The sequence below is a fragment of the Echinops telfairi genome, unplaced genomic scaffold, assembly GCF_000313985.2.
Source record: "Echinops telfairi isolate 266 unplaced genomic scaffold, ASM31398v2 ScPeMD7_7469;HRSCAF=8507_1, whole genome shotgun sequence".
Lineage (NCBI taxonomy): Eukaryota > Metazoa > Chordata > Mammalia > Afrosoricida > Tenrecidae > Echinops > Echinops telfairi.
Window position 1 is genome coordinate 97660583 of NW_022111373.1, and position 16243 is coordinate 97676825.

Genomic DNA, 16243 nt, shown 5'->3' on the forward strand with positions numbered 1-16243 from the left:
TAGAAACCCTCTGTGGCAGTTTACTCTGCCCTAGAGGCTCAGTGGGGGTTGGAATCCACTCGGTAAAATGTAGTGGATTTGGTTTGGTTACTCTCTAAAATCTGCACAGGGTTTCCCCACTCTCTGAAAGTTGGGTTTTCTTATAAAAGAAGAGAGAAGCCCTCAACGAGATGAAGTGACCCTAACTGCGGGCGTGGGCTGAAGCATAGCAGCAACGGTGAGGGTGGAGCTGGCCTGGGCCGGGGCTCCGCTCTGTTGTGCGGGAACTGGAGCTGGAACCACCTCGCCTGCACGGCACAGCAACAACGGGAAACCCTTCCTAAGACCAAATGCAAAAGCAAAGCCACAGCGACCATTCATCGACATGGGAGACACTGCTGAGCATTCCCAGTCTCAAAATTTCACCTAGCAAAGCAGACCAAAGCACGCACGATCATAGAACCCTCTCACCCACAGCATCCACAGATTCTGTTCAGAGCTGCGGCCGCGCGAGGCTGACGTGCTCAGGGCAGTTCACCGCGAAGGACCTGGGGGATGCCACTCTCAGCGCTCAGGCTTCTCAAATGGCTCGTTGTGAACAGGCTCACAGTAATTTCGTTTGAGCCTTTTTTCTTAAAAGTCAAAGCCCTCTGGATTTCTTTTGGTTAGTGAAAGAAGTCTTTCATCCCAATGAAGGGTGGTGGAAAGCAAACATTTGAAAAGCGAGCGATACCTGTATTTGTAGTTGTTTACCACCCATTTTGTTTCCTTTGTTGTAATGTAATATCCTTGGATTTTCCAACTCTACTGGGTTGATGGGCATCGCAAGCTTTATATGTCTGCCTGCTCCTTGTTTTCAGAGCTTTTTGACTATATTAGCTTTGATGTTTCATTTCTATTAAAAGCCCACAAAGACATAACAGTTCTTATAAAACCAAGATAAAGGAAGTGCTGGGGCTTGAATGGCACCCTTCTTTCTCTCTCAGATGGCATTTAAAACTGATCAAAATGCCAGCTCTGTGCTAGTCCTTCCTTTCATGGATAGAAATAGCATATGATGTCAGTTACTAAAATTAAGTCCATTGTGATTTATATGAAGAGTGCTAAAAGTTTCGGCTAATGATGGGACATTAGAGAATAGACCTGCGGGAGAGGGAGAGGTCACAGTTATTTAGTCATCGGAAAAAATCCATTTAAACATATGTTAAGCCACGTATTTGACTTTACCTCATTTATAAGTGGTACAAAGGGGAGTCATGAGACTAAAAGACTTTATGCTGCTGAAGTTAGTTCTATCCTATGACTGAAGAATATCAGTAAATGAAAATGGATCGTAAATCTTCCTCTGAAGACTAAGAATCAGAACTCTGGAGTATATGAGTCTTTGTATAATGATGAAGAAATCACGTAGACCCAGTTCTGATTGAATCTTAATCTGTATATTCTTGTTTCTATACATTTTTTGATAATACAATAAATTCCACCACCCTTTTTCCCAGGAAAAATGAGACTGAACATAGTTATCCATTTCAGTATATCATTTCTTGCATATTCAAGGACTTTACTCTTACAAGTTTTCTTTATTTCTCCTTGTTTATGTATCACCAGATATTTCCTCTTCTGAATGATTCCTACCAGTAACACCAACCGACCTCCCAATCTAAAAAACAAAAACTCATATGACCCCACATTCCGCTGTCACTATTGCCTTTTAAAAATTTCGTTTTCCTTCAAAGAAAAACTCATTGAAAAAGTCGTGTATGTTCACTCTCCCCACCTCTTCCATTTTGCCTTGAACTCACTTTTTTCAGGCATTTGTTCAGTCACTAAATGGGAACTGCCCTCACTAAGACAATCAGCAACTGTGCCTTGCCCAAGCCATTGACCAGTTCTCACAACTCGTATTCAACCTATCACCTCCACGGGTCATCTTAAAACACTTACATAGTAAAGCATTTTCTGTACTTGGACTTCTAGAACCTCCTTCTTTCTTAACTCTATTTAGCCAATTACTCCTTTTCATAAGCCTGACTCAGGTTCCTCCAGGGTTTAGTACTCAAACCTCTTCTGTCCACCCTGGTTCCATAAGTAATGTCATTGAGACACCTAACATTATGTATTATCGACATGGTAATTAGTCTTAATTTTTTATCTCTAGTCCAGATCTCTCTACTGAAATCTATAATCACATACTTCTTCTGTATTATCACTTGGATTTTCTCAGACTTAACTGGCCAAAAAAATAATTGTTTCCTTGCTCAGTCCCTGCACCACAAACCTGCTCAGCCTATTCTTCCAAACTTTTCTAACTCAGAAAATGGTAGCTTTTAATTTTCCAATTGTTTAGTCCAGAAACTTCATAGTTATCCTTGACCATTCATTCATTCCCATTCCTCAGCTATAATCCACCAATAAATTGTGTCAGCTCTACTTTAAAAATACATTGAGAATCTGACTACTACTTATCATTTCCACTAATAAAAAAAGTTGTATCAAGCCACCACTCTCTCACTTAGTTTACCACAATAACCTCCTAATTATTCTCATGGATTCCATTCTGTCTCTCCTGCTGTAGTCTTCTTTTCTTCCTGGAAACTAGAGTGGTGCTTTTACAACACAACCTTTAAAAGCATCCTATGGGGGAACCGATTACAGGAATCTGTGTATGGCCTCCTCCCTGGGAGATGCACAGCAGAGAAGAGGGCAGGGCGAGACATCAGACAGTATAACATATGACAAAATAATGATAATTTATAAATTATGGAGGGTTCATGAGGGAGGGGGAAGGGAGAGGGGGAAGTGAGGAGCCAATATTAAGGGCTCAAGTAGAAGGCAAATGTTTTGAGAATGATGATGGCAACAAATGTACATATGTGCTTGACACAATGGATGGATGTATAGATTGTGATAAGAATTATACGAACCCCCAATAAAATTATTTTTTTAAAAAACTAAAAAAAAAATGCATCCTATGTTGTCCTACCTCATTCAGACTCATGATAAGGATGCATTATATTCCACAGAGCCTTATTATAGGCTCTGACTTAGGGCTGCCTCTCTGATATCATCACCTACTACTTTCCCATTTTTTATGCCATTCCAGCCCAAACTAAAGCTACTGCCCTCAAGCTGATTCTAACACAACAACTCTATAGAGCAGCGGTTCTCAACCTGTGGGTTGAACAACCCTTTCAGAGGGGTTGCCCGATTCATAACAATAGCACAATTACAGTTATGAAGTAGCAATGAAAATAATTTTATGGTTGTGGGGGTTCATCACAACAAGAGGAACTGTATTAAAGGATCGTGGCATTAGGAAGGTTGAGAACCACTGCTGTGCAGGGTATCCTAGCCTGTAAATCTCTATGAGAGCAGAGAGCCTCATCTCTTTTCAGCAGAGTGGCTGGTGAGTTTGAACTACCAACCTTGCAGTTAGCAATCCAGTGCCTACCCAATAGCACCACCAGGGATCCTTTTCAGGCCATTCTGACCCTGCTAAAAAACATAATTCACAGTGAAACTGCTACCGTCAAGTTAAAATTTTACGATAACTTAAGGACAGATGTAGTATTACCTCATTTATGCACTCTCTCTGAATCAGCAGAGCATCTGGAAAGCAATAATGATTAAAACACTATCAGAACTTGGGATCTAGCTAACACACTGCTTAGATAATCATTCAGAACTGGGTGATGAGTGATCTAGTGCACAAATTCTACCTCACTGCCTGCTTGCTCCGACTACTTCCGGCACCAATTATACCAGATGGGGTCCTCTAGTCGATAGACACCAAAATAGAGTTAGAAGTTTTGGGAGAGTGCTTATGAGAGAGAAAGAGGAGAGAAAGAACACAGGAAGGCAGCTACCACAGACCACGATGTAGCTCAGATCCCTGTGAAAGGAGACAGGCCAAGATGGAAGATTGGTTAGGAACAGACTTCGAAAGTCTCAGCCAACCATGTATCAAGTTCTGGTTTAAAGGTTGTTGGTAGGGAGTCCTGGTTGGATAGGAGTGGCTCCTTAGAGCTGGTGCCCTGCTGTGCTCAGTCATTGGCTAGGACTGAGCGAGTATGACATGTAGGGAGAATGTGGATTTCACTTGAGCAAGACAGCAGTACGTCAGCTCACTGCTCACCTCTTGGCAGGTTGTCACGGGTAGACACACAGGATTAGCACACCTCCATAGCTCCTGGAGTTAGGTGTATAATTCTTTTAAGAAAAGTTTAACATGTTCGTATTAAAGTTATTCTGACATCATATTTATATCTATTTTGCTTTTGTGGATGGAACCTTTTAATTTATCCTATAACTTCAAACCAGTTTTCACAGCTATAAAAGATAAAATGATTTATAAAGTATAAAAAGATTTCCTTTTTAATCTTGCTCCCTTATTTTGTTCTTTGTTTTTATTTGAGAGAGAATCTTATTCCTTATTTTGAATTCTTACCAGTTAAAGAGTTTTTCAGATGCTTCTCTGCAAAGCATATCTGCAGTGAGGTCATTTGCAGATGTTAATTTTATCTGCTTTCCAAAAGTGGAAAACAGATGCCTCTGTTATCATCCTATAATGCTATCGTTCTAACATTACCAATCATTTTCTTGTTAAGAAAATATCCCTTTTCCAGGTTACAAAGGGATTTTTTTAAAAAGAGGTGAGCGTTGTCCTCAAGTTTATTGTCACTGCAGAGGAGTAAAAAGTTTGAAAGATTCTAGACAGGAAAGGGAAATTTTGCCTAGGAAAAGTACACTTTGAATTATTTCCACAGACAAACATTTTGATGAAAGTTAATAAAAGAACATAGTGGAAGGAAAAAGTGTGTATGTTTTTTACATTTAAACTCCAGATTTATTTCAGAACTCGTGCTTGATTCGTAGTAGTTCTCACTTCCTTTCCTACGCAACTTGGTAAAATGTCATTAGACCTTTCCTTCCTACATTTCTACTTTTTTTTAAAGCTTTTTTTAAAAAAAATCATTTTATTAGGGGCTCATGCAACTCTTATCACAATCCATACGTACATCAATTGTGTAAAGCACATTTGTACATTCATTGCCCTCATCATTCTCGAAACATTTCCTCTCCACTTAAGCCCCCGGCATTTCTACTTTTTATGCCAAAGAATCCCCAGAAGTGGGTTGTGTTTTCCATTTTGCCACCTACTTTGCCTAAAAAATCGTGGTCTTCTACCTAAAATCAATTTTGTCACTTTCGTATTAGCAGACCTCAAAGACAAATCAGTTCTTTAAAAAGTATCTTTCCCTTTATTTCAGAGTGGCTTTGTGTTCATTGTTGAAAATCTAGTTATCAGCAAGTTAATTGAAAATAAATCCCATCGACCACAGAGGATGTTCTTCCAGATACTTGTGTGGTCCTTCGTCTGCCTGAGACCATGTGTTAACACAGTTTAAAGACAGAAAGAAGGAAACCCATACATTGAACCACGAACATTTGCCATAACCTGAAATATCTCTTTACAATGTAATTTTACAATGCTGTATCCCTCCATACAACCATATCAGAATTTGACTTGTCTTCTTGTTGGAAATTTTTGAAGCAATGATTTTTAGTTTAGCCATTGAAGAATGTTAAATGACCAGTTCTCCCCTCACTGATTCCTTTTCAAGAGTTTTTTCTGTCAAATTCAAGTACTGGAAAGGGGTAGGACTTTTGAGGCAGACGGACCCTGAATTTGAGTCTCCACCACATACTAGTTGTGTGACATCAAACAGGAATAGCTGATACGAAGCACCTACACAAAGTAATTCTTCCATGATTCCCTTTCTTTCACTTCTCATGTGCTTTGTCCAAGTATAATGCTGGCCTTGAGGAAAATTTGTAAAACTATTTTCATCTTCTCATGCCTTGGACAAAACAGAGAGAACCAATTTTTAGTAATCAATTTTGACTGTTGATATTCATCTTCTGCTGCCAGTTCTAATTTTTATTTTTTTGTTTCTCTTTTTCTCCTAGAGATAAGATTTGAGTTTCCACAGCTGACTGGAGTGCTGACTCTTGCTTTCTTTATTCATAATTGTATCATCACACTCTTAAAGAACAACAAGAACCAAGAAAACAATGTAAGTAACTATCTGAGGGACTGACTGATATCGCTTGATGACAGACCTTTAAAATCATCATTTAAAATGTTTTATATGTGGAGTATGGTTAACCAATCTTGTTATTGAACCTTAATTTGAAAATTTAAACCATAGAACACAGGTTAGTAAACTTTTTCTGTTAATGGTCAAATGGCAAATATTTTAGGCTTTGTAAACCATATCATCTTTGTTACATCGACTTAACTCTGCCCTCATAGCACGAAAGCAGCCAGGCACTATGTAAACACATAGACGGAGGCCGTGTTTTAATCTAACTTTGTGTAAAACACAGGTAACAAGGCAGATCAGAGCCACGGGCTATTATTTGCCAATCCCTGCCCATCAATCAACCTCTAAAAAAATAAAATGATTTAGCTAAAAGTCAACAGAGTAGTAAAATCAACACCACCCACCCCCACTACCATGGCCCCAGTGTGCTGCTTCTCAATTCAGACTAGACTGGAACATGTACACAGGTATAGATAAGAGATGGGAGCTCACGACACACAGAATGTGGGAATAGCGATACAAGAAGGGTAGGGGGAAGGGGGGATAGGAAGGAAGAAAGGGGGAACTGATCATAATGATCGACACATAATCATACACCCCTCTCGACGGGGGAAGAACAACAGAAAACACGGGGGAAGGGAAACAGTGGTCGGTGTAAGATAAGAAAACAATAATAATTTATAATCTATTGAGAGGTTGTGGGAGGGGGGAAAGAGGAGCTGATCCCAAGGGCTCAATAGAAAGTAAATGTCTAGAAAAGAATGAAGGCAACATATGTACAAATTGGCCCGATGGAAGCAATGTATGGATTGTTATGAGTTGTAAGAGGTCCCCAATAAAATGATCTTTTAATAAAATAAATAAATACCCAAGTGATTCCCAAATCGGGCTAAGAAAAGAAGAAAAAAAAAGAACAATGGATAGAACCAGTATAAAGCAATTAAGAAGATAGTAGATGAAAATTCAATCACATTGTTAATGATATCGCTTCTCGGCCTTTTGGCTAAGATCAAGTGTAGCACATTGTTAATTATATCAAATATAAATGATCTACAGACTCCAACAGAAAGACAGAGACTATCCAACGGACTGAAAAAGTAAGAACTGACTGCCATTTACAAGAAACGTACTTCTACTTACAGCAGTACGTATACCATTACCTTAGTTCCCCAGTGCTGCTGTGACACAAATGCCGCAAGAGTGTGGATTTGAAGACTAGAATGGGGTTTTCTCACAGCGCGTGAGGGTGAGCATTTCCAGGGGGGCCTTGGCCATTGTGAGGTCTCCCTGGTGGTAGTTCTGGCCATTTTTGGCTTTTTGGATTTCCTTTGCTCTTAGGTGTTTCTTGACTTGTAGATACTTTCCACAAATGTGTATTTTCCCCCATATGTGTGTCTCTGTGTTTTCTCTGATCTTTTTGTAACTCCAAAGTGATTGTGTTTAAGATCTACTCTTGCGCACATACCGCCTTATAAGTACTGTGCGCTAACCAATTGTGCCACTGGAGCACCCTTAAGATCTACTCTTAAAAAGAAAAGAAAAAATTACTCTATACTGGAATGTCCTCATTAACATAACAGAAGAAACCCCTGATTTCCACCTAAGATCGCATTTACAAATACAAAAGTCAAGAATTTAAAACAGAAGCAAGCACTAAACATAAAAGTGTAACAGCTGTATTATCATCAGACAAAGTAGATTTCAAAACAAGGAGTATTAAGAGAGTAAAGGGAAACATTATATAATGATAATTAACAATAAATTCATCCGGAAGATACAATATTCAACAAAGGACTTTGTCAAAGTGAAAAACAACCTACAACTTGGGAGAAAAACTGAGGAAATATACTTATAATAAGGATCTACTATGGTAAAAACAAGAAGAAACATGAACAACAAAAGCACAAGCAATCTACTTTTAAAAAGTAGAGTTCCCCAAAGCATATATTCAGATGGTCAACAAGGACATGAAAAGCTGTTCAGTATTAGCCATTCAACCTGTGGCCATCAAGTCAGTTCCAAATAATGTTTACCTTGTATGGCAGAGGAGAACTGCCACACAGGGATTGCCAGGTTAGAATCTTTAAGGACACAGACTGCCCCATCTTTAACCTGCAGGGTGGCTGATGGGTTCGAACTGCCAAACTTTGGGTTAGTAACTGAGCATTTAACCACTGTGCCACTAGGACATTTTCAGTAGGCATTTGAAAAACCCACCTGACTTCCATCAAATTGATGCCTACTTAGCAACCCTAACGTTTCCGAGGATGGGCCTCTTTACAAGAGCTCTTAGATAGCGTTTCCCTAGAAAAGCACATGACGAAATCACGTCAACATTGCCCTGGTCTCATCGTTGCACTGGACATTAATGTTATAACTACCTGTTCACCAAGGGCCTCTATGAAACATTCTTCGTTGTTTTATGACAACTGTAACTAGGATATCCTTCATACAAAGATCATAGGGATCATTTTTTCTGAGTTCAAGCCCAGGAAAGTTTCTTAGAATGAGTTAGGATTCTTAGATAGTAAGGGTCAAATAGCTCTTGACCCCCTATTTTTGCCATGACTTTTGGAAAACTTAAGGATTGTTTTCTTTTTTTATTTTTTATACAGTATAGCTTTTCTTAGGGAAAATTTTGTGGCGGTTGTTTAATTTTTATCTCCCTCCCACTTTAGACATAGCTGGAATCTTGGACATTTTGGGCCTTATTATACTTAGATTTTTGTCATAAGAAATTTCCTATCTTTGGAAGAAGCTTCAAGAAATGCTTACTGCCCTAAATTTACTTCCAGAACTTTGGAATGTGGAAGACAAATTGAGGATATAATTAATGCCCTTGACTTTTAAATTTCTCTTGCTACCCTTTCAAATAGTTCATTAACACCTGAACTTAAGCTGTCTACCCTAAATTTTAGGAAATCTGGAATGATATATAGAAACTACCCATATTATTCTCACAGCAAAAAGAATATATAACATGAATGTGTGTTTTGGTACTCGTGGAAAATAATTTTAAAACTAAGGTATACCAGATAAATGAAAGAAAACCTTAGACCAGAACCTCTTAAAAGATGCTAAAATTCACAATAAAATTAATGAATAGAATCCAACAGTATATTAAGAGACATACATATACCATGACCAAGGGGGATTTATTGCAGGAATGCATGCATCCATGGTTTGGCATTAAAAAAGCAACCCATTGTGTTATGTGTAGGGTCCCTGTGAGCCAGGACCACCTGAACGATATCTAACAGCAACAAACTCTCCATAGTCCTTATGATGCTCACATTGGTTCATATCTTAGCATGCATTAAACTGCATGGAAAATGTTGTCTTTTGACTTGATGGTTTTACCTTTCAGTGGGTCATAGAAAGCATTTTGACTTGTTCGTTTCATTAGATAATACTTTATTGAGAGTAAAGTCAGAAAGTGTGAAATTCTCCAGGACTCTGACTCTATAATGCCGATGTTGGACTAATTATTCCAAGCTCAGTAAATAAAGATTTGAAAATAGAAAAGGGCTCCTTTTTCCCTATACTTATCACCTATAATTGGACTTGGAACTGAAGACATTTGTGGTGGAGAAGTGAAAGAGACGTGTAAACAGGAACTCCACTGGTGCATCAGTTAAACACGCCACTGCTCACCTGAAGGTCGGCAGTTTGAGCCCAGCCACAGGATCCATGGGATAAAAGACCTTGGTGCCCACTCCCTGCAAGAGCACAGCTTAGAAAATCCGGACGGGCAAATGGACAATTTCACATGGGTCATTACGAGTTGAAATTAACTCAACAGCACCTAATGACAATAATAAACTTGTGTAGTGATACAGTTAGTTTTTCAAATTGAGTTTAATTTCATCCATTTTTTATTTGCATAGCCAAAGGTGATGTAATGCATTTTAATATTTATACCTAAACCCAATATGAACATAACACGACTGAAGAACAATCGGGTTGAAGATCCTCCTCTTTGTTTCCTTTCATCAGAGGGCGTCCTAGAGCCCTCCTACGTCATGATAATCACCCTTTGTACTTCCTCATCCTGCTTCGGTCAAAGCCTATACAGTCAGTGCTCTTTTGTTTGCGGTGTCGGGTTTGGCCTCCGTGTCGTTATCCTTTAGTTCTTTGGAAGGTTTGTTGTGTTAGGTACCATCGAGAGGCTTCTGACTCGGCCACCCTGGCCTGTGCCGTCCTCACCGCCATTGTTAGGCTGGAGCCCATTGTGGCAGCCACGGTGTCAGTCTAGCTCCCTGACAGCCTTCCTTCTGTTTTTTACTAACCTTCCTACATTACCAAATATGATGTCTTTTCCCCAGATTTTAGAGATTTCTTCTATATTAATTTATTATTTACTTTTTGCTTCTACACAAGTAATCTGTGTAATTCCTTGGCTACTTCAGCAGAAAATTTTATGTAAATGTTTGGGTAGGTCTGTGTGGTCCATTTCTGTTATTGTTATTAGTAAATGCTCCACTGAGCAGTATTTTCAACATGAAAGATGACTAAAACAAATAAAAATGGTGTTTGGGCAAATAATATGTTCTCAGACCCACTGTTGGCCCCATCGTCGTAAACCTAGCTCTCTTTCCGAGTTGGCACGCTACTTCTCATGCCTTCTCCACCCCTGCCAGCATTACGTATACATGAGGCAGAATAGACTTCCTTATTAATATATTTGTTTCTTGCCATAGTACCAGTTCATATTGTCACTTGTGTCTGTTTCAAAATATGTGTTTTGCTTTGAGCATCACTTTCAAAATAACAGCTTTCCCCACCTTTTCCCACTAAGTGGGCTTTCAAGAGGCCTGGTGCAAACCTATGTTTGAGCCAGAGAATAACATAACCCATATGTGTGCATGCTCCTCATCGGTGGCATGCTTCCCAGGACAATACTGAGCCTCAGCTGCTTTTAGGATGAAAGCATCATTTCTCTTTATTATAGTATTTCCAGATGAAAGTAGGGGTGTAACTCCGGACCCAGTTCAGGTACATTGGAGTACTGTGAAGTCAAAGAGGACTTTTGGGAATTTAGATTTCTCTTGCTTCTGTATGTGTAGCCTTTGTTACTCTTAACTTGACACCTCTCTCTCATCATTGTTGTTTATTAACTATGGAATGAAATCCCTGGGTGACACAAAGGCTTAAGCACTTGAGTACAAGCCCACAGGCTGGCAGTTCAAACTCACCCAGAGAGACCTGGGCAGACAGACCTAAAGCTCTACTTCTGCGAGGTAGCAGCCTTGAAACCCGAGTGGAGCTATCCTGTAAACATGGGCTCTCCTGGAACTGGGACTGGCTAGATGGTAACCGACAACACCCTAGACTATGACCCAAATGTCTTAGAGCCTGGTCAGCTCTTCACTATAGCAGGGAGCGGTATGCAAGGCCTTCATTTGAATATGGGCTTCACCAACTGCCCACTTTATAAACAAAATGGAGTGTAGGAATCTCATTGCATTTAGTTTACTCATCATCTATATGGAGGAAATGGTGGGTTTGAGGATTAAATGCGTGCAATGCACTTAGCATAGAGCCTACCCTTCATTAAGCTAATGGGAGTACTTTTTCGGTCTACATTTCCTAAGTTCCTACTGCGTGCCAGGTGTAGTCCGGGGGATTGGAGATATAAAGATGAAAAAGAAATAGACCCTGCCTGCACGCATCTATTCTTAGATGCAGAAAAATGAAAAGGCCAACAAGAACCATGAGCCTTGACTACTTTTTGGAGATGGAAGCCATTTTCTTTCCCCTTGAGATCCTTTACGTCATAAACATGGATTGCTTTGATATAAAAATGACTGATGGTTTCAGTTTATTCTAATAATTGCTGTATTTGATGTATGCATGGGAACAGTAGAAGGAGAACACTATCTTATCAGAAAAGCAGTCACTGTCGGGTTGACTCTGACTCGTGGCAACCCCAGGTGAGTTAGAACAGAACTGTGCTCCCTAGGGATTTCAGTGGCTGATGTTCATGAAGTGAATTAACACACCTTTCTTCGCAGGTGTCTCTGGGAGGTGACAACCTCCAACCCTTTAGTGAGTAACCAAACCTGTTAACCATTTACACCATCTGAGGACGCCATCTCTTTTTTTAAAAATCATTTTATTGGGGGCTCGGTACAGTTCTTATCACAATCCATAGATATATACATTGTGTCAAGCACATTTGTACATTTATTGCCATCATCATTCTCAAAACATTTTCTTTCTACTTGCGGCCTTGGTATCAGCTCATTTTTTCCCCTCCCTCTCTCACAAGCCCTTGATAATTTGTAAATCATTATTATATTGTCATGTCTTACACTGTCCATTGTCTCCCTTAACTCACTTTTCTGTTGTCTATCCCCCAGGGAGAGGGTTATATGTAAATCATTGTGATCGGTTCACCCTTTCTCCCCCACCTTCCCCTTACCCTCCTGGTATTTCTACTCTCATTTTTTATCTTGAGGGATTTATCTGCCCTGGACTCCTGTGTTTCCAGCTCTGATCTGTACCAGTGTACATCCTCTGGTCTACCCGAATTTGTAAGATAGAATTAGGATCATGATAGTCAGGGTGGGGGAGGAAGCATTTAATAACTAGAGGAAAGTTGTATGTTTCATTGGTGCTAAACTGCACCCTGACTAGCTTGTCTCCTTCCCACGACCCTTCTGTGAGAGGATGTCCAGTTGTCTACAGAAGGGCTTTGGGTCTCCACTCCGTACTCCCCCTTATTCACAATGATATGATTTGTTTTGTTCTTTGATGCCTGATACCTGATCCTATGGATGCCTAATAACCTGATCCTCGTGATCACACAGGCTGCTGTGTTTCTTCCATGTGGACTTTGTTGCTTCTCAGCTAGATGGCCACTTGTTTATTTTCAAGCCTTTAAGACCCCAGACGCTATATCTTTTGATAGCCGGGCTCCATCAGCTTTCTTCACACATTTGCTTATGTACCCACTTTGTCTTCAGTGATCGTGTCTGGAAGTGAGCATCATGGAAAGCCAGTTTAATAGAACAAAGTATTCTTGCATTGAGGGAGTACTTGAGTGGAGGTCCAATGTCAATCTGCTACCTTAAAACTAAACCTATGCACATAGATCTATTTCCCCATTGTTAATATAAATATATTTACATATGTTTATGCCTATAGTTAGACCTCTATAAATGCCCTTGGCCTCTTAGTTCCTTCCTCTATTTCCTTTTACTTTCCTCTTGTACCACTATCATGTTCAGCCTTCATCTGGGGTTCAGTAATTCCTCTCAGTTATATTGCCCTTGATCACACCCTACCAGACCTCCTACACCCACTTCCTTTTCCCCGCCTCCCTCTCTCCCATGCTCCCCTAGAACCGTCACTCCTGTTGTTTTCTCCTCTAGATTGTTTATCCGGCCTATCTTATCTAGATAGACTTGCAGAGATAATAACATGCACAAAAAACAAGACAGAACAAAACAAAGCAACAAAAGAAAGCAAAACAACAAACCAGTGACCGAAAAAAAAAGAAACCTGTAAATAGTTCAAGGTCTATTTGTTGACATTTAGGAGTGTTTTTCGGTCGAGTGTGATGGGGTACCATGCCCTGGGCCCAAAGTCTAATTTTGGCATTCCCTGGGGACTTTGTTGTTCTTCCCCTTGCTGTTCTGTTGCTCACCCTTAGTGTTTTGCCTCAGTGTAGTGGGGTCAGATCGTGCACAATTCCCGCACTGTGTCTCCAATGTTGTCCCCCATAGCGCTGTGCATCAGTGAGGGACATCTTGTCTCGTGGTGGGGCCAGCCCTATGGTCCTCTCTGTGCTTTGACTGCTGCGGGAATATCGCCCTCAGGGCTTGGTAGGCCAGGGTGTGTTCCACTCTCTCTTCCTCTCCCTTCATTTGCTCCTGTGTGCTCTGATCAGACACGCCCCTCTCCCTGAGTTCTAGCTTCAGTGCTGTCCTCAGGAGAGAATTCTTCTGTGGGGCAAGGGGGCTGTCCACATACTTGGGATTGGAGCCGGCCTCTCAGACCTCTCTACTGGTTCCCTGCATTCACATCTTGGCGGAGGACTCCATCTTATTGGAAAATGAATCATTTGAGCCCTTGCATCTTGATCAGCTTTCCCCCAAATGCTATAATGTGCATATCCATCCTGTAGGAAGTTGGATCGAATTGATGTCATCAGATAGTCTGTAGGCTAAAGACTATCCATAGGATAGTGGCTGTCCTTCATTTTACGTACCCCGTAAGTCTCTGGCACATTATGACAGCAATTTTGGCCTTCTAATATTTGGGGGTTTTTTTGTAGCCCCACCTCTGCTCTTGAATGACATTGTGTAGATTGGGAGTAGAATGACTTTCAGGTGATATGAAAATGGGAGTGGCCTAGTTCATTGCAGTTAATCCTACAAGCTCATGAGGCAACACACGGGTGACTGGAGTCTAGGCCGACATGGACCCTGGGACTACATGAATTTAACAGAGAAGATTTGAGACCCCTCTGGAGTCCTCGTGGCCTAATGGTAATGCACTGGGCTACTGACTGCAAGTTCAGCAGTCGGAAACCCCCACTTGCTCCTTGGAAGAAAGGCAGGGCTTTCTACTCCCACACAGAGTTGCAGTCTTGGAGACTCACGGGCAGTTGTGCCCTGTCCCATAGGGTCATGTGAGTCAGCCTCGACTTGATGGCAGGGAGTTAGGTTTTGCTTTTCTGGAGGTTTGGGCAGTCACTCTCCTCCCTCTACACCTAAAGAATCAGAAGCTCTTTGAGGAGCCTGGAAGTAGCCTGCCTAATAGCAAGTTCCTTTCTTCACCTCACTGGGGTATGGATTCCCTGGTTTGTTTTCAGACTGATGATCAACTTAGATGTGACCTTTTGATTTCTCATTGCTTGTCACCTACTCAGATCAGCATTGAAGCTTATAACTATCTGCTATTGCTTTCGCCTACTTAAGCTGGAAGACTGCCCCCAAACTCAGAAATATTTCATAATACCAACTGCTTAGAGTTCTTGCTGTGTTAACCAATGGAACACTGAAGTTAAAAAAGAAACGTAGATCGTTTTTGTTTCTCTAATCTTTTTTTTCCCGCTTTCCAAGTAATTTGTGTTTTTAAAAATACATATGAATAGGCTCACTGCCATAATCTAGTTGTGCCGAATCATTTGGCTGTAACTTTAGTGGTGATGGAGACCAGATCTGTCAGCTGTGGGGTCTGTTCTGTTTGGATCTGACAGCTGGCTGCATTAACTATCTTGAGAGGTTTGCTTTGCACGGAGATGAGAGGGTGGGAGGGTGGGAGCCGCAATGGAAGAAAGCCATCATTTTATGTAATGTTCTGTGTATGTTTACTGATTCCAGGACTAACATTGTGCAGCTGTTTGAACAGCTGCCACTTGATTTCCTTTTGTGTACTGGTTTAGATTTATTAAGCTTGTCTTTAATACCTGCTCATTGTCTGCTCTTTAACTGGCATTCCTTTTTTATTAAATGTGTTTTCATATGTTCCGTCTCTCTTGGTTTAGGTCTGCTTTGATGATTTAACCATTTTCTAAGACAAACAATTTTGAAATTGTGCAGGTCAAATGGAAGGTGGCTTAAGCTTACTTTCTTATTATCCTGTAGCCTTATTATTTTAGCTAGACATTTGATAACTTGGCAAATAAATTATCCATAAAATTTAGTCAGAACTTCCCTTGTGTTAAACCACCATCTATGTTAACTTTTCTAACTCAGCAAACAGGTAATTTAGTCTACATATTCCAGACTAGCACAAAAAAATTTTGGAATAAGTAACTGAACAATGTGAATTTTGTTGTAACCACTTTCTCTGAATAGATCAGATAGCTAAAAGATTTACACACACAATAAAAAGATAAATATTATAATTACTTGGATCAATTATCAATTTATTAAAGAGCCCTGGTGTCAGAACAGTTATGTGTGGGCTGCTAACTACAAGGTCAGCAGTTCAATACCACCAGCTACTCTGCAGGAGAAAGATGGGCTGTCTACTCCCTAAAGAGTTATAGTCTCAGAAACTCACGGGACAGTTCTAGCCTGTCCTGTAGGGTCGCTGTGAGTCAGCATCGACTTGGTGGCAGTGAGGCTGGTTTGGGTTTCATCAATTTATTCAGTATTACTGTTCTTCTCTGTTTACAGGTGAGGGACCTATCTGTTGCTTAT

General features: G+C 40.4%; 1 protein-coding gene and 1 pseudogene across 1 annotated transcript in view; both read left to right on the plus strand.

Annotated features, from left to right (window-relative positions):
* Positions 1 to 16243, plus strand: part of SLC38A9 (solute carrier family 38 member 9) — a 79942-nt gene that overhangs the window by 54026 nt on the left and 9673 nt on the right. The window contains exons 11-12 of the mRNA XM_045285240.1: positions 5950 to 6056; positions 16220 to 16237. Of these exons, the coding sequence (XP_045141175.1) occupies positions 5950 to 6056; positions 16220 to 16237 (125 nt within the window). The remainder of the gene's footprint in view (positions 1 to 5949; positions 6057 to 16219; positions 16238 to 16243) is intronic.
* On the plus strand, positions 7070 to 7149 carry LOC115873809 (annotated as a pseudogene).